Source organism: Artemia sp. Qi Xiang Cuo, chromosome 1, assembly GCF_049724085.1.
Source record: "Artemia sp. Qi Xiang Cuo chromosome 1, ASM4972408v1, whole genome shotgun sequence".
In the NCBI taxonomy this organism is placed as follows: Eukaryota; Metazoa; Arthropoda; class Branchiopoda; order Anostraca; family Artemiidae; genus Artemia; species Artemia sp. Qi Xiang Cuo.
In genome coordinates, this window is record NC_142794.1 from 51,466,620 (window position 1) to 51,486,352 (window position 19,733).

At 34.9% G+C, this 19,733-nt stretch overlaps 1 protein-coding gene across 1 annotated transcript in view; it reads left to right on the forward strand.

The window, feature by feature from the left end:
• The window catches only part of LOC148956447 (general transcription and DNA repair factor IIH helicase subunit XPD-like), a 120,923-nt gene that overhangs the window by 58,531 nt on the left and 42,659 nt on the right, over nucleotides 1-19,733 (forward strand). The window contains exon 6 of the mRNA XM_089090971.1: nucleotides 2,805-2,937. Within this exon, the coding sequence (XP_088947097.1) occupies nucleotides 2,805-2,937 (133 nt within the window). The remainder of the gene's footprint in view (nucleotides 1-2,804; nucleotides 2,938-19,733) is intronic.

A 19,733-nucleotide genomic window follows, 5' to 3' on the forward strand; every position in this document is an offset into this window, starting at 1 on the left:
GCTCGTATTACACAAATGAAGAAGAAAATAATCAAAGAAAATATTCGCTTGTATTTATCTGCTCGCATAAAAAAAAATCCTAAAGTTTACGAAATTCTTAGCTTTGCAATCCCAGTAATTTTGAACAATTGTATTATTTTTGCTTTATTGTTGTTCATTATTTAGATAGTATTGGTGGTTTTAGTAGTTTTGGCTATGCATAGTTTTTGTGATCTCGGTAGAGCCCGCTTGGTACTTGTCAATTAGCTGGAACCAACGCAAAAAGTCAAGTTTGGTTAATGCTAATGAAATAAAACAATGTATGATAAAAATATAATAGTTTAAGAACAAATTTGGGCTATGTATTTGCACATTGGGGGGGGGGTATAACATAGCATATATTAAACACGTAATCTAACCTTACCTAGGTAACTTACCTTTTCTAAAGCCCAAAAAAGAAAAGTTTAAATATTGTAAACACAATGAAAAACCACGGCTTTCAATCCAATTCTCTATTGAAAGAAACCCGTTCTACTAGTTTCTTAAGCATCTTCCGTATACAGTATATCGCGTGGGTTCCAGCTAATTGACAAGTGCTGCCCACTTATGTCATTATTTGTGACAAAAGAGCAGAACTAACGACATTAAACAAAACCAAATGTTAATTGAATTTCCATTTCCCGACATATACTTCGGAAAACTCCAAGAGGACTCTTGAAATCCTCAAAACAGGGGTGAAATCATATGCACTATTAAACGCTGACCGTGATACTGACCACTTTCTAATTAATACTCGTTCAATGGTTGTATATGTTTTTGTCACTTCGTTTTTTGTTGTTTTTTTTTTCCTAAGAACACCTAGTTATTCCTTTTTTCACTGTAAGATAAATGCAAATTGTAAAATGGATCGTATTTTAAACACCCAAACAGCAGCTATGAGAGCCTCAGGTGCTTTCAATGGATCAGCTACCCCAATCCGTTGTGTAAATGTAATTTTTGGGTTTCAAACAGTTCGTGGTAATGAACTGTAAGTAAGGAGCGACCCGGCTCAATAGTGACCGAAACTCTAAAAAGAAAAATTTTGATAGAAATAAATATATCAAAAGAATCAGATTTTTAAATATATTAGGTTAATTAGGTTTAGTCTTACCCATCAAAGGTTACGAGCCTGAGAAAATTTGCCTTATTTTCGAAAAAAGGGGGAAACCCCTCAAAAGTCATAGAATCTTAATGAAAATCACACCATCAGATTCAGCGTATCAGAGAACCCTACTGTAGAGATTTCAAGCTCCTATCTGTAAAAATGTGTTAATTTTGCATTTTCTTGGTCAGAAGAAAGATCACGGATGCGTATTTATTTGTTGTTTTTCCAGGGATGATCGTATCGATCCAGTAGTCCTACAATGTCGGGAGAGGACTCATTCAAGCAAAAATTAAAAGTTCTAGTTTCCTTTTTAAGCGACTAAAAATTGGAGGGTAATTAGGCCCCTCCCACGTCCTTTTTTCTCAAAATCTTCCGATCAAAATTTTTATATAGCCATTTTGTTCAGCATAGTTGAAAGGCTGAATGTGTATAGCTCTGGATATATATCATCAATCCCAGAGCCACTGGGAAAAAGTATTAAAAGCTACAATGTTTGCCCAATGTCTACGTATAGTATTTGCTATTTGGAAGGATGCACACATATTTTAGGTAAGAGTGGCGAACTTTCCGCTGGTGGGATTTTCCAGGGGGATAATTTTACATGGGGAGGGAAGTTTTCAAGGAGTGAATTTTTCCGGGAAAATTTACGCTGGGGGAATTTGCCAAAATTCTTATACGAAATTCGTCATATATCTTGCTTTCTCTTTGGCGACTCAATTTTACGCGTGGAGATGTTAAGGGTAATTGTCTGGGGTAAATTTTCACCAGGATTGAATTGTCTAGAGAACAAATCCGTGGGAAGGAAATCCATGGAGGGATTTTTCCCTGGAGGGTAGCCAGATCTCCTGGCATTATTTAAAAAAACGATCAGGAACTATATAAAAACAAACAAGTTGTTTCAACTGAATGTATGGAGCAACATTAAAATTTAAAACGTGCTTTAATTATTACGTATATGAGGGGGATTACTCTTCCTCAACACCTCGCTCTTTACGCTAAAGTTTGATTTCTGTCCCAGTTCTTTAGAAACGGCCCCTGAAACGCTGTGTTCTTTTAATTAGAACAATAAACAGCTTTTTTTTAAGTGTTAAAAAACTTTAGCGTAAAGAGCGAGGTGTTGAGGATGAGCAATCCCCGTCATATACGTAATAGTTTTTGTTCGTTTTAAAATTTAATGTTGCTCCTTAAAATCAGTTGAAAAACTTGTTTGTTGAATATAATATTGTACGAAATTGCGTTTTGGTCTACAGTTATTTTGTTTTCATTTGTAGGAATAACGGAGATATCTATGTATTTATTTCAGTGACGGTAAAACTAAAATTTATGTCTTTGATATGTCAAAATTTCGAGGGTGAAAAAAACATCCATCTCGGTGGTAAACTAGCTTAAAAGTAACAGATTCCGAATTCTACTGAATTCTACAGATTAAAAGTAAAAAAGGATTGCTAAAATATATTTTTAAGCCTTTTCCTCTCATTTGCTTAGCTTTGGAGTTCCTTTAATTGTTGATCTTTTTAATTGGGTTCAAATTACTAATATGTAGATGGAGAGACGGTGATGGGTCTGAAGCTACCCTTAAAAAATTACCTTTGAAAAGGTGTGCTTTATGTTTTAATTTCTGGGTCTTTTGCTTTTTGAGGCTTTTTGAGTTTATTTCATTTTGATTTTTCTTTTTCAACAGAAAAAGTGTCCACTGATATTCTATCAATGAAACTGAATTGGATAAGTTCAACTAAAATGAACCAAGTCTACGAATCAAGTCTACAAAGTCTACTAACCAAGGACATTCCACGTTTTAGAGAACTAGTTGACCAGTAAGTTCCACTATTTAAATCTTTATTTTTAATTACTTTTGATAGTTTTAGTAATGATAACATTAAAATAGCAAGATTGTTGTAAGCCACTTTAAAGCTTTGAAGTTACCGAATACCCTGTTAAAAGTCGGCTGGATATTAAAGGATAAAGCTGTTTTGATGTTGAAAGATTGTTTTTGTTCCCTATTTTGTCATATACTACTCTCAGTCAATATTCCTAGAAAGAAAACCTGCCTTTGCGTCCGCACAATGGGGTCTTAGCTTATAATTGGGGTTTAAGCTTATAATTAGGGTCTAAGCTTGTGTAGTGTCTAATCCTGAAAACAGAGGCTCCACAAAGATCACAATTTTTTTTCTAAATTGGCATGGAACTGATATACTAAGATCCGTTGGTTGTGGGAACCTAAATACAGAGGAAAAGTTGAAAAGACAATTGAATTCCCTTAAGACTGGACCCAGTAAAAGCGGCCAATAATACATTCTTAGTTATTGCACGGGCCTTTCCGATACAGTTCAAATAAATGGTTCAAAACACAGGTTTTTCCTTTAGCTTGGAAATTCAGTAATTGTTCCCAAAGTTAAGGGTACTGAGCGCTGGGTTTGGAGGAAGGCTCAAGATGTAAAGTGGTCCAGAAATGGGTTCAAAAATTGTTGCCTCCAATCATTTTCAAACGTATAGCAGTAAGTCTTTGGGCAAGGTCAAATAAGCGTAAAAAGAGGAGTTGTTCCTGTAGTTTCCCCAAAAATGAGGTACAAAAAGGAAAGTGTTTTTTCTTTTAGTTTACTTAATCTCTAAGCCCTGGGATTTAAAAAAAGACTAAAAAAAAACATAAAGAAAAAGAAAATATATTGGTTACCCCGGAGAAGGAAATTTTTATGTCAGAACAACTTGGAACTTGCATATGTATGAATTTTCGGGTCAAGGGAACTTTCATGAGAAAAACTTAGATTCGGGGTACAGGCGACCAGAAACTTGAACTAAAATTTGATGTGATGTTTCTTTGAAATCTATGCAAGTAAGTCTTTGGTGCAAGGGCATCCCAATTCACCTAAAAATTTCAAAAAATGGGCTCTCCTGACAATAGTTCCTTAAAAAGGCCTTTTTTCCAAACGATATGAAACCTAAGCTTTGATTGACACGTCTGTTTGTCTGTTCATTTTATTATTATTTCTTTCTTTTTTTGCAACAAATAAAAATGACTGATTGTAACGCAAACCCTTTTCAGTAAAATATAAACGACGCTCTAGTCTTGAGAGTTTTTACTATGAAGTATTAACCCTACTCTTATTTGGGGCAACTTTCGTCCGTTTACTTGATCATTCATTTTTATTTCTGCGTGTTTTAGGATTAATCATTTCATACATCAGTTATATTAGATGGACACAGGTGTCCAGGAACAACAAACACACTATTCCACTTTGCAAATAGGTGAATTCAAAGATGAACCGACTTTAAAAGGGATGACATTTAGGCAAGTACTTTTATGAGGCAGTGTTTTCATGCCTCTCTGTTATGGGTCGCTACTTGGCTGATTAATTTCCGGATTACCGATTCCAATTTTTTTTTCTAAAAATTAAAAGCTTAGAAGTTAAAAGCATTTAGATGGAGTGAAATTTTATACCAGGTCATTTAAAATTTATAAATTTTGATGTAACTATTTTGTTCAGAATACTTGAAAGGTCCAAAAACTACGTCTCAACTCTAGAAACAACACGACCCCCACAGTCACTGAGGATAAGTCTGTAAGATTGAAAGGATAAGATTGTTAATGAAATCAGTAGATCAAATGTCCGATTACTGACGATCATCTTGACAAAAGTTAAAAGTTGTCAATAACAGTCAATTAGTTTTTGAAGATAATTTTATATCAGGCTCGTATAAAGTGAGAGCTGGTGTACCCCCCCCCCCAAAAAAAATACCCCCACGGAAATATACCCTCGTACAATATCACCCCAGAAAATACCCCGCCCTGTGGGGTATTTGCGCACCTTTAGGAAACGAAAGGAATACGGAAGGTGTTGGATGGTTAGAAAGGTCGTGTGGGCTGAGCGACTAAACCATAAGGAATTTTTCTGGAGAAGACAAATCAAATAGAACCACAGTGAATATTTCAGTTATATGAATAATTAGTTATTTAGTTTCATTTAAGTTTAATTACCCATTAAAGGCTACGAGCCTCAGAAAATCAGCCTGATTTTCGAAATAGGAGAACACCCCTAAAATTCATAGAATCTCAATGAAACTGACACCATCAGATTCAGCGTATCTGATAACCTACTTTAGAGGTTCCAAACTCCTATCTGCGAAAATGTGGAATTTTGTATTTTTCGCCAGAAGAAAGATCACGGATACGTATTTATTTGTTTGTTTGTTTTTTTTCCCCCAGCAGTAATCGTATTGACCCACTGGTCCTAGAGTATCGTGAGAGGGCTCATTCGAACAAAACTTCAAAGTTCTAGTGCCCTTTTAAGTTACCAAAAATACTGGAGGGCAACTACGCCCCCGCCCCCGTGCCTTTTCCCCAAAATAATTCGATCAAAACTTTGAGATAGCCATTTTGTTCATCATAGTGGAAAGGCCCAATAACTATGCCTTTGGATGTAATATGACCCCCTGCCCACAGCCCAAGGGGACAGGTCTTTAAGTTTAAAATTTGCTAATTGTTTACGCATAGTATCTTTATTCGGAAGTATGTATGTATTTTCGGGTAAAGGGCGAATTTTCTGCTGGGGGTTTTTCCACGGAAAAATTTCCAGGGAGTGAACTTGTCAGGGGAAATTATACACTGAGGGAATTTATCAGAATTCCTGTACCTTTGTGCAGGAATTTATAGCAAGTTATAAAACTTGCCTATTGCTTATGTATAGTATTTGTTATTGGGAAATTTGCATACATTTTTCAAATGGGGTGAAGGTTGGTGAGTTTATTGCTAGGGGATTTTCCAGGGGAAACATTTTACATGGGGAGAAAATTTTCCGAGGGGTGAACTCTCCAGGGAAATTTTTACACTAGGAGGATTTGGCAGAATTCCTATTCGAAATTCTTTTTAGTTGTTTTAGTTTCGCCTTGTCGACTCAATTTATACGCGTGGATATGTTAAGAGTAATTGTTTTGGTAAAATTTTCACGGGAATTGAATTGTCTAGAGCAGTGGTGCTCAAACTGTGGTACGCGTACACCTTGGGATTACGCAAAAAATTTTTAGGGGTGCGCAGGTGGCCAACAAAAAAAAAAAAACACCCTTTTAACTCTAGGACCGGCATGTTGTCAGATTTGTCCCTTTCTGACTCTCAAACGGTTTCAGCGGCGACACGTTGACGTGTACACGCCACTAAGACTTAGTCATGAGAGTGGCTGTATGGCCTGGCCAGTCTCCCGTGTCACTGCGCTGCAGGAGTATTGCATGTTATTACAAGCTCGCTCTCAGTATTGTGTTATTTTTGGGTGTGTTATGTTATTCTGCGGACACTCAATTCATTTCAAACAGTACGTAGGTGTGTTAATTCTTGAGGGATACTTGAGGGAATTTCACAATAAAAATTAACATTGGATATGTGGCTTCTGAAGAAAATGTCTCATGAAGATCTGAACCATAGTTCTGGGCCATCAACTTCAAAAAATGAAAGTAGTCCTGAACGTCTTGTTACTAATGAGCAGCCCAAGGAAAAAATACAAAAACCGAAAAACTGGCAAATGAATCTAAAAGTACAAAAAGGAAATATGACAAGTTGTACCTAAAATTAGGTTTTACTTGGACTGGAAGCTCAGACGAGCCTAATCCACAATGCGTTGTTTGTTCTGAAATTTTATCAAATAAATCTATGAAACCTTCACTTTTAAAACGCCATTTTGAAAGCAAACATCAGAATTTAGTAAAAACGGAGTTACAGTACCTTGAACGTCTGATGGACGATCTTAAAGGTAGGAAAAACATAATAAATCACTGTTCTGGTGCAGAACTGTTCAGTTCACATTTCACTCAGTTCACTCATTGTGTGCTCCACCGAGAAGCTTTGCTGGCTAAGAACCTCCCTGATGAACTTAAGGATGTCCTTGATCAGAATGTTAAAATTGTGAACTTTATAAAAACTAGGCCTCACAACCCGTTCTAAAAAGGTTTCAACTGTTCACTCATTTCACTCAGTTCACTCATTGTGTGCTTCACCAAGAGGCTTTGCTGGCTAAAAACCTCCCTGATGAACTTAAGAATGTCCTTGATCAGAATGTTAATATTGTGAACTTTATAAAAACTAAGCCTCAAAACCCATGCTAAAAAGGTTTCAACTGTTCACTCAGTTCACTTATTGTGTGCTTCACCGAGATGCTTTGCTGGCTAAAAACCTCCCTGATGAACTTAAGAATGTCCTTGATCAGAATGTTAAAATTGTGAACTTTATAAAAACTAGGCCTCAAAAATTTTGCTACTTTAAAATTCTATGCCAGAAAATAAGGAGCCTACATGATAACTTATTGCTGCATATTGAGGTACGATTGTTTTTTCGGGGAAATGTGTCCTGTGTATTTGAACTCCACTAATAATTACATGTTTTTTTTTTACCGAACACAAATCCCCTCTGTCTTACGTACTTACTGATGTTGACTGGCATTTGAAGTTGACTTATTTAAGTGATATTTTTGAAAAACTCAACATTTGGAATTTATCCATGCAGGGCAGTGTTTCTGATATTTTTCATGTAGAAAAGAAAACTGATGCAATGGTAAAAAAGATCACTCTGGGAAAAACCAATAGAAAATAACAACTGCGTGCCGTTTGAAAGATTAAATCGATTTTTGCAAAATAATTAGAAAAACATATCTGATTTCACTGCACTCAAGACCCAAATGAGCCAGCATTTCAATGCATTGAAGATCCGCATAAGAGAGTACTTTCCATCTTTGAAGAAACAGTTAGACTGGATACGTAACCCCTTTAATGCTGATGCTAAGGACACAAACCTGACTTTTTTTGTAGAGAAATTAATTTTTATTAAACACCAATATTCACAAAAAAATCATATCAAACAGATCTACCACTTAAAAATCTGTACAAAAATCTTAAATTCAGACTACCCTTCAAAAGGAGCAACTCATTGAAGTCCCAAGTGATCCTACGCCGAAAAATAAATATTTGACTGCTGGTACTACATTGTTAGATTTCTGGATCAGTATTGGGAAGGAATATAAAGAACTGTCAAGCAACCGTTAAATTTCTTGTAAGGTTTTCAACGACTCATTTAGGTGAAAAGAGTTTCTCAAGTTTAATTTTTCTTAAAAGTAAATCTTGAAACAAATTAAACGTTGAAGATGATTTAAGATTGTATTTAACTAAGTTGTAAAAATATCTCTTTGTTTTCACTTAAACATGATGCGTAATTTAATTCCAAATGATTAAGGCTTTAAGGTTTGTTTGACAATTTCGCTATAGTTTACTTAGTAACGGTAACTGGAAAGGTATACCGAAAATGTTTTTTTTGGTAAAAAGGGATACAGTGTCTAAATAAGTTTAAGAACTACTGGCTGAGAGAATCTTTCTGTGGGGAGTTAGTGGGATAGTTCCGTGGAGGTGGAGCCGAATTTTTCGGCACTATTTAAAAAACCATTAGAAATTAAATTGAAAAAAAATACATAAAAGTTTTTTCAACTGAAAATAAGGAGCAAACATTAGAAAACTTATTTAAAAAAAATTAATTCGTATAGTAGCAATCCTTTCTCGGTTGTGTAAATATTGTTCAAACTCTTATATAAAAACGACTCGTATTTTCATGTGTCTTCCTAATCTTGCGTCGACTAATTCTGGCAATATTGCTTTAAGGTAAAACTTTTGTAATTTTGGTAGCATCTTATTCTGCCAGAATTCTTTGTCACAATTGATTTTTTTAATAAATGGATCACCTTTGCTAAAAAAATAACAATATAGCTGGAATCTATGTCATAATACTCTAATTGCATTTTTATGTGGCCGTAGGAAAATGTTGCTTGAGGTATCTTCCCAGAATTCAAAAATTTTTTTCTGCCGCTTTGCAGCATCCTGGGCGTTGTCAATGATCACTGCGAAAGAAATGCAATGGTATAGTTTTCAGCTCATTTAAAAGGTCTTTGGCACCTATCCCTTCTTTGATTGTGCGTGCGATTGTGTTTCTTTCAATATCGCACATTATTCTGTATTTTCACACCACTAAGAAGCCTAAAAAAATTAGCTAGCGGTTTTATCAAAGAATTGAAATGTAAACTATGAATTTTATTATTTGGTACCTAAGTGACCCGTGAAGAGAAGAAAAGATCATGTTCTTAGGATTCTTGATATGTAATACTTCAACTTTGGCCCAGCCTAAGATCATCTATGGATAATTTCCTTGTGAAAAATTCATTTTTCTTTTCATCAAGATTTTTAGTTTTTTGAATTCTTTAAATTTGATTTTATTTCTTTTTACATTCAGTATTGTCTGTTTTTGTCTTTTTATTTTCATCTGCTTTGTTTGGTAATCGGAATTACCGGTAACTTATCGGAAATATGATGCTTTTTATTACTTATTTTAGAATATTAAATTAGATAAGATCAAAGAATAAAACATGATTGAAAAATTGATTTGTAACCGAAATACGTGCTGACTTGTATTTTTCTATCCAATCTTCTTGACATAATAGGTACAAGCAAGTATGCAAATATAATTTTTCTTGGGAGGGATTAATTTAAGTTTTCATGAAAAGGCGCAGTCCAAAAACCCGAGTCTATTTTCCGAGAATGCCAAAGAATAGTGGTCTTTCCCAAAAAGTGGTCTTTTACCCTATTTTATTGAAATGACATTTTGATACTTTCATTGAAAAAATGAAAAAAGCACTAAATTTACACCTCTCTGTAAATATTGAAAAATCCTTTTTTTCCCTTCCCTTAAATTTTCATGAACCGATGCTGGCGGTAATCTATTGCTGTTTTGACATAATTTATGACCGATTATCGATTGCTGCTTTGGAGTACCGTACTTTAAAGGAAACTATAGAGAAGCTTCTGAAGTGTACATGAATGTTTCGTTACATTTTAGGCATGGTTTTAACCTTGCTAAGCCAATTGTCATAATTAAAAAATCATATATTGTAAGAAACTGACTTGATTTTTGTGATATGTTCAAATAGACTACTTCTAATTCGATAGAAAATCTTGAAATGAGGCGATAGAATTGAAGTCTGTGACTCGGGGCTCGAGGATTACAAGGTTGTCGTTAATTTGACTTGTGTAAAAACAATTAAAATAAGTCAAGTATATAAAGTTAGTGAAAAAATGTTGCTCCTTACTTTACCAGTATTATATCTCGTGCACTGTGAGTTAATTTGTGTTCTGCATCAGCAGTCTAGTCGAGAAGAGATAGATTCAACCTTCCCATTCATATTAGGTGTATTTGTATTATCCTTTGCTTATATATTTTATAGAAGCTAACTTATATATAGGGGGCAGTCGAATTCTATCGAGAAAAAAACATAATTTTTCTCGGGAGGGATTGATTTAAGTTTTCATAAAAAATAAGTGATTTAGGATTTCAAAGGTGACCTACTGCCTTGCTAACATAGCACCCAAGATGTAACTGTTCCAGTGAAACAAAGGGGGAGGAGTGTAGTCATGGAATGAGCTTAAGTTTGTCACATCAACAAAAAAAGAAATATTTTGCACAAAGTTGAATAAAAACTACAGCAACAAAGCAAAATAGGAACAGAAATTAAGAAAAATAAATGATAAAAAAAGAAAAAAGTAATCAAATGTTTAAGACGAATAGGGACCAACACATCAGCAAAAAGTTGGGACCGTTTCTTTTTTATATCAACCTTTAGGGGGCAAGGGAAAGGATTGATCATATACCTACCAAATCTACTGATCTAACAAACCTGTTGCTTAAAATAAACAATATTTCTTTACTATCTAAGAGATAGCCAAGCGTCTTGCACAGATTTCGCCACATAAATGTGATTATTTATTAATAAGGAGCAACATTAAAACTCAAAAAGAACAGAAATTATTCCGTATATGTAAGGTTGTCCCCTCCTCAATACCTTGCTCTTTACGTTAAAGCTGTTGGCACTGTAAAAAGATTCCTATTCTAATTAAATGGCTCTTTGTTTCAGGAGTAAATTCTTATAAATATGAGACAAACTGTCAAACTTTACCGTAAAGAGCAAGGTACTGAAGAGGGGGCAACCGTTCATATACGGAATAATTTCTGTTCGTTTTGGATTTTTATGTTGCTCCTTACTTTCAGTTGAAAAAACTTGTTTTTTCATTTAATTTTAAATAATGCCGGTAAATCTGGCTTACCTTCTATTAAATATACCTCCCTTGCTCACAGGAATTTCCTCCGTGGAAATTTCATCCAATGTAAAGTGCCCCCTTCCACCCAGCAAATTTTCTCCAGATAGTTTAATCCTTGCTAAAACACCAGTAAAATATTTTGCGAAAGAATTTAGCCTTGAAAACTCCTTACCACACTTTCATTTGAAATAGACTTTAATTTCTGATCAGTTTCTCATTCAATCTAGAAATGCCTCCTTCCATGACAATTTTGTCTCGGAAATCAAAACATGCAAATGTAAAAATCTTTTTGATGTAAAACTTTTAATTTCTGTTCAAATGCTTCCTCTGCCAATCCTTTTGGACTATTATATGGATATGATCAACTCGGGAGGAAAAATTAAATCAATAAACATGCATCTGTGATCTTTCGTATGGCAAAAATGGAAAAATTCCACATTTTTTTTTATAGGAGCTTGAAACCTCTGCAATAGGGTTCTCTGGTAAATAGAATCTGATGTTGTGATTCTCATTAAGATTTCTTTAATTTTATTGGGGTATTACCCCTATTTAAAAAATCAGGCAAATGTTCTCAGGCTTGTAATTTTTGATGGTTAACACTAAACTTTATGAAACCTATATACATTGGAAGGTTCTTTCATAATAAACTGATTCTTTTGATGTATGTCTTGATATCAAAATTCTGTTTTTTAGAGTTTTGGTTACTATTGATCCGGGTCGCTTCTTACTTATGGTTTGTTACCACGAACTATTTGAAACCACTTTAGTCAGTGTATTATCAAAACTCAGAGCTAAAAGATGGGGTGCATTTACATGAAAAAAAAAAAACTAATTGCCAAATATCAAAACTTGGAGTCGACGGGCGCCTACAAAAACTTTTGGATCCCTGCCTCCCTATATCTTGTGATGTATGTGAATGTTGTTCTAACATCTCTCATTACCTGCCTATTTTTGGTGGTTCAAATCCTTCCACCTCCCCAGAAATAAATTTGTGCGTACTACCCTTTATCATTATTCGTTTTGTTTATTCTTTAATAGTAATTTCTGGTTGTTTTGAGTTTGACCTATTGTAAGTTTCTGTTTCTTCTGATCTTTCTTTTAATATGGCCTTTACTTTTCTTTAAAAAACTTCTTTTTTGGAAAGTTTTTTTTTTAATTAATTGGCAAATAGTGGTATGGGAGAGGGGTTAGTTACCTTCCAATATCTTTTTTACTTGAGAATGTTATTAGAACTTTTTTTTCTCAGTTTGATTGATCCCTCCACACTTTGTAATCAACCCTGAAAATATAACAACAAGTAAAGGTGCCTCTGTGATCTTCGGGGTAGTTGTGGCTACTTGTTATGCTACTAAGTGGGCCAGGCTTTTACTAGGTACCAGGGATGCGTGTCTTGGTCTTTGGTACCTGTCGTATATTGGGATCATCGAAGCGATTGGTATCAAATCTCCGTGGAGGTATCCTCTTGGGGCGTCCTGCAAGTCGTAACTTTAGATTAAACTTGACTAGACGATGATCCGACTCATGTTTCGAGCCAGTATCTGCTCCACTATACGATCTACTATTCGTAGCTATTGATTTCCAACGGTGGGACATGAGGATGTAATCAATCTGGCTTTTTTCTCTCCCATCTCTTGAATGCCATGTGGCTGGGCTTGTGTTTGAATAAGGTATTGATAATGACCAAATCATTCGTCATGGCAAAGTGAAGAAGTCTTGAACCCCTGCTACATCTAGCTTCAAGACCGAAGTGGTCAATGGCAAACTCAGCATTGTATACCTTTCCCCCGATTCTGGTGTTAAAGTCACCTCTAATAAAGATGAGGTCTGGTTTTGGGACTTTCTTAAGTGTACAAGTTAGAACTTGGTCAAAAAGATCTGCTTCGCTCTTCGGTACGTCTCTGATTGGAACATAAACAACAATAACTGATATGTTTAATAGGTGGCCTTTGAATCGCGCTCTTGTTACTCTATATGAGATAGGTTCCCACTTTATAAGTGACTTCGCTAATAAGAGGCTTAAACTGATGTCCACTCCACTATACGCAGATCCATCAAGGGATCCGGAGTTGAAAAAGGAGAAAGAAACTTCGTCCTAAGGAGTTCTAATCTCTGAGCCTTCCCCAATGCCGTTGATTTGATTTTCTCTATATGGTTTAAAACCACAAGCAGATATAAAATCACACTAAGCTATAGTGCGAATTCTTTCCCAGCGAAGCTTTTCCCGTTTCCCAGTCTTTTCTGTGTGCGTGGTCTATAAGAGCTAAGCTAAGACATACAGGATCTGCGGATCTTTTCTGTCTTTTTCAACAAATCAATCATTCCGCTTATGAAACTTTCTGGACAGTCAATAGGCAGACAAGGTCTTAAGATCGAAAGTAATGCTACTAACATATCAGTAGAGTCAGTTTGGATATTTACTGGAATTTGCTGTTGAAGCCAATTTTTAAATTTACGCTCATTCACTCTTACATTTTTTTCACTTTCCCAAAGACACTTCACCATCCCAATATTAAAGCTTTCTATAACAGTTTCTAAGGGTGTCTTATCATTATCATCAATAGCCTGTAAATCAGCCCGATATAAGATAAGTAATTGACACAAATCCAATGTGAACAGCATGGTGTAGGGCTGTTTGACCATTCATGGTCTCTATCCCTGACAGGTGATAGCTTGAGAATCGTAAATTAGGATCTGCTCCCATTTAAAAAAAATATCTTACCACATCAAAATGGTTTCCAAGCACAGCATACATGAAAAGCGTTGTATTGATCCCTGTTAAGTCATTTATTTTATAGATCCCAGACGAAATAAGCTGCTTACAGACATCGAGCTTGCCCTTATAAGCAGCCCAGTGTAAATTGTATGATCTTCAAGGTGCGAACTCAGTAAAATCTGTGTCAATAGTATCTGTCTTTTGTACAACATTGTAATGTAGATCTTTCATAATCAGTATATTTTTTGTAAAACTATTCATATATATTTTGTATCTAACTGAAGCTGTACAAAAATATGCTTCTATTTGTATAAAATATAACGTCATTGACTTTCAGAATTACGTCATATAACAATTTAATGACGTATTATAGCTATTTAAAATGCAGTTATCGCTAATAAATTCCATGATGTCATGCCTAATTATATACAAATAGCAGCCAAAGAGAAGCAAAGGGAACTCTAATGATGTGAAGATTTATACACATCATAAGGTTTTTTATGATAAACCAAAAGGAGAGATTGACTGCTGCTAATAATAAATCATGCCTGAGCACATTATCCACTTATGCCACAAGTATCCAATCGTCCTGGGAGATATAACTAATGTGACGCGTGTATATTGAGTATTTCCCAATAACAAATGCTATACGTAAACAATGGGCAAGTTTTATAAACTACGGGGCTTTACCGGTTACCAGTTGCCTTCCAATCCTTTTGGTTACTTAAATAGGGCACTAGAACTTTTAATTTCCATTCAAATGATTCCTCTGCAAATTTCCTTATACCACTATTTGGTTATGATCATCCCTGGGGCAAAAATATAATCAATAAACATGCATTTGTGATCTTTCTTATGGCCAAAATGTCAAAATTCCACATTTTTCTTTATATAGGAGCTTGAAACCTTTACAGTAGGGGGGTTTTCATGTAAATAGAATCTGATGGTGTGAATTTCATTAAGGTTTATTGAATTTTAAGGGGAGAGGGGGTGTTCCCCCTGTTTGAAAATTTAGGCAAACGTTCTCAGGCTTTTGATGGGTAAAACTAAACTTGATGAATCCTATACATTGAAAGATTCTTTTATAATAAGCTGAGTCTTTCGATGTATCTATTGATATCAAAATTCACTTTTTAGAGTTTCAGTTACTGTTAAGCTGGGTCACTCTTTATTTACGGGTCGGTACCCCAAACTATTTGAAACCCTTTTAGTCAGTCTATTGTCAAAATTCAGAGCCGCCAAATTGGTTGAATTTGCACTATTTGGGTTTTTTTATAAGTGGTTTTGCACTGAAAAAAAAAAGAGGAAAACTGTTCATTCGGCGTGTTTTTACAAGAAAAGTGGCAGTTTTGGCACATTGTCACTTTTACAGCCGTACAACTTTAAACCAGACATCTGGTAACACTGTCACAAATTAGAATGGAACACACTGCATTATATAGCTAAGTAATTCAGTGCGAAGCTGCACATCGTCAATATAACAGAACGTTAATCTAGGGCTGCCAAAACAGGATTAAATTGAGTATGAAATAATGGGTATGAAAAAAAACCTGATTGCCAAATATCAAAACTTTGAGTCGTCGGGCACTTTCAAAAACTTTTGGGTCCTATACCTTGTGATATATGTGAATATTGTTCTAACGTCTTTCATATGTTTTTCATTACCTGCCTATTTTTTGTGGTTCAAATCCTCCCACCTCCCCAGAAATAAATTTATGCGTACTTCCCATTATCAGCAAGTAACGCTATATAACTTTGGACTTCATCAGGTTTCCTTAAATAATCTCCCGAGACTTAGCTCTGGGCTTGGTCCTTTATCTTTTGAATTCTTAAATATTGTTATTTACTCTATAGCATTTATACCGAAAATGCTCAATTGGGACACTTTTCATAAAAATCTACTATACTTTTATTTCTATTTCAGACGAAAATAATTAGAACCCTTTCACGTAGGTCAGGTCAGATAGAAATATCAAAAGATACAACCAAGACATGTTTATTTCTCATCAATTCAGCATACGACCATCCCTTTCAGTAATTGTTCTGATGACAAGAATTTAGAGTTGTTGCTATTTAGTAATTATTCTTGTAGAGTTTTGCCATTTATCATCTTTTATTTCGATGATTCGTTCATAGAATTATGAAAGAGTTATAGAAACCTTGTACATGTCCGTTCTCACTTGATTGTATGAGTCTCTTATGCTAAATTTATTAATACACAATTCAAAGCAGCTCAAAACTACGAGAGAAATTTGTCGTGTAATCTAAGATTTCTTTTACCTTTCTAAAATACTGATGGATCTTAGATATTTTTTGGGCGGCGGAAGTGAAAAAACAAAAACATTTTCGCGTGCTCACCAATGGGTTTTAGAGGTACCGATCTTCTGATTCTCTGCCTTCTGTCGAGAATGCAATGGGTGTTTGGGGGCAAATCATCCAACATTTCCCATTTTTCTCCCAGATTTCCCCAGGTACTCATTTGGAACTGGTCCACTATGGTTAAGCTTAAAGAGTCAAATGGACAGAGAGATCTGTATAACTGTAAATAGAGTCCCAAAAAATTCATTTACCCCAATCTCGGGGGGGGGGGGGGTCACTTCATAGTGATTTGAAGAATTCAGCCTACCTTTCTGAATCCTCTGTCCTCAGAAGTATTGACTTAAATTCAGATTTAGTTTTAAAATTTTAAGTTGACAAAAATACCAGTGAAGAATCCATGAACCTTTAAAAAATATATTAGCTATTGAGTCTCATGCGACAATTACTAAGCTATATAAGCAAAAATATAGAAGTAAGCCTTGCTTAAAGCTTCGGAAAAGCCTTTGTTTGGTTGCAAATTTAGCTTTAATTCACAATACTCGGAGTTTTTTCTTCTTTCTAGAATTGCGGTGAATTATTGAGCTAATATTGTTCTTTATTTGGTATTTTGGCTGTTATTTCAGACAAAAATATATGCAGAAAAGAAAAAAAATAAATCGTCTCAATAAATATTTTTTTTCCCCAAACATTCCTCACCCCAATCCCCAGTCAAATATTTGTAAGGAATTGACCTCCTCTGCATGATCCACTTAGATATTTATAAGCTGGCTAATGAACATGGGTGTGTAATTATTATAATTGAAAGTTTATAATCAGTTTCATGCCTATCTTGCGAATCTTGTCACTAATACCCCTCTTGGGTTTTCAAGCCAACATCTTAATTCTATGTTACAGCTATCTGAGCGTTAAGCTCCTCTATCTAGTTATGGGTTTATTGTCGTTCCCAATTATTAATGAATAAAGCATAATAAATCTAAAAACTAATTAGAAGACAAAACATCAACCGTGTGATCGTAAATCAAGTTCATATTTTTTTTTCAACAGTTGTAACTGAATTAAACAGTTCGCAGGAATAAACTGTATGTACGAAGTGACTCATGATAATAGCAACTGAAACTCTAGTAAACAATTCAGACGAATATATAGCCTGAATTAGCTGGTCTGAAAATCAGGAGACCCAGTCAAATGGTCGAGAAACTGGCTTAATTTCTGGGGAAAGTCTTTAGATTCTAACTAAGATACATGGTTTTTATTTAATATGCTTAACCAACCCATCTACTTATTTTATTTGTCTTTTTAGGTGTTTCTTATCTCATGCAAACTGACGGTCAGTGTTGCCACCCTGACTTGGAAAAATTTGCTAAATATGGGAGGAAAAAGTTTACTAAATCTCTTCTGTTTTTACTGAATACCCCACAGTTTTTTTTTTTTTGCACACGCGGCTACTGCCGTACGCGCACGGTCAAGCATCGGTTTTTCCTATAGGAGGATAATATATTGGAGTTTCATTTTTTTTGTCCTTTTTCTCTTCTCGTTTCTCTTCTTCTTTGTTTTCTTCTCTTTTCTCTATCTGGTTCTCTTTTCTTTTGTTTTTCCCGGAGTAAACCTACTACCGTCACCTGTCACGCAATTTTTTAATATATATATATATATATATATATATATATATATATATATATATATATATATATATATATATATATATATATATATATATATATATATATATATATATATATATATATATATATATATATATATATTTCTTTGGAAAAAAAATCCTAAGTAGGGGGCATTTCCAGAGTGACTGGGAAACCGATTAGAAATTAAAGTATTTTTTCAAATAAAACTATGCTAAGGGGAATTTTTCAGGCTGAATCGTCCGCAAGAAATTTTACGATGGAGGGGATTTTCAGTGACGATGGAACTGTCTGGAGGGAATTTGACAGGAGGGGGTGCACTTTATGTTGACTGAAATTTTCAAGGAGGAGTTTCCTGTTGGGGGGGGGGGAGGAGGAGAATATTTCAAAGAGGGTGAGTCAGATTTACCGGTATTAATTGAAATACTATCAGAAATTAAATTTAAATAATTTTTTTCCTGAAAGTGAGGAGCAACATTAAAACTCAAACCGAACAGTAATTATTCCATGTACGAAGGGTTGCCCTCTCCTCAATACTTCGTTCTTTACGCTAAAGTTTGATTGTTTGTCCCATTTTTCAAGAACGGCTACTGAAACACAGGAGCCATTTATTTAGATTTGGAAGCTTTTTTTGTAATTTCCAGCAGCTTTAGCATATAGCGCAAGGTATTTATGGGGGGGGGGGCGACCCTTCATGCACGGAATAATTTCTGTTCGATTCGGGTTTTAACGTTGTCCTTACTTTCAATTAAAAACTTCTTCTTTTTTTATTAATAGTAAGAAAGCTTGTCTATCAGTTTTGAATAAAACATTGGAAAAATTATATGCCTGCCAAAGTTAGAAGTTGTTAGTTAAAAGTAAAAAGTATAAATTATTATGAATCGCGAGTTATTTTGCTATATGGTGTTGCAAGGCGCTCTCTATGTTCCTTATTAGGCGTTGCAAGTCACTCGGTATCTCTCAATAACAAAAATTCCCTCGTACAAATATTAGAAAGAGCCCCAAAAAAGGATATATAGCATAAATGGCTTGGAACCATTATTATAAACTCTAATCGCATTCAATGAGTCGCATGGCAGTGAAGACGCTAGCATTTTTGGTGTTGAAACTGAAACCAATTTCTTGGTGAAGCATTGAACTGGGTAGCATCGAAATTGAAAAGATAATTTTGACCGGCTAACATGCAAAATACCGCCAGCAATGTTGCCACCCTAGTTTTTTTTTTAGTAAATTTACCTGAAATATGAAAACTAAGTCTAATGATGACAGTTTTAAATATAACAATAGGTGCGTTCGCTAAACAAGGGTGCTTGTTCAGTTTTTACTCAACAGTTGTGAAAAACTGGAAGATAGGATGTGCAGCACCCTCTGGTGTGATAAGTTTTCTGGGGGAGGGAGGAAAAACTGACCCTTGACAGTATTTTGTTTTTTCTAATGGGTGAACAGAAACTGCAAATTATTGAGTGCTCCATAAACTGGTTTTCCTAACAGTTGATTCCTCCCAACGTCCAATGCAAAAGTAGCTGAAACACACACCGGAACTGTATTTGCGATGTTCTTGGAAAAATTATTCAAAAATGGGAAATCAAGCTAGCCTACATGCTGTGAGCTATTTTCGCAGGAACTTGTTGTCATGTCCAAGTACTTTTCCAAGAGATGTGACAAAAACTGAATTTTCACAGTAAGTAACGCAGTAATTGTGAAAGACCAAGTACATTTTGAACGAAATATCAGTCTTAATATATAGTCAAAATACAATCCTGACGGCATAGCAGAGTTGAACTCAAAATGCCACATTTTAAAGGATTTGAATCAATTGTACATACCT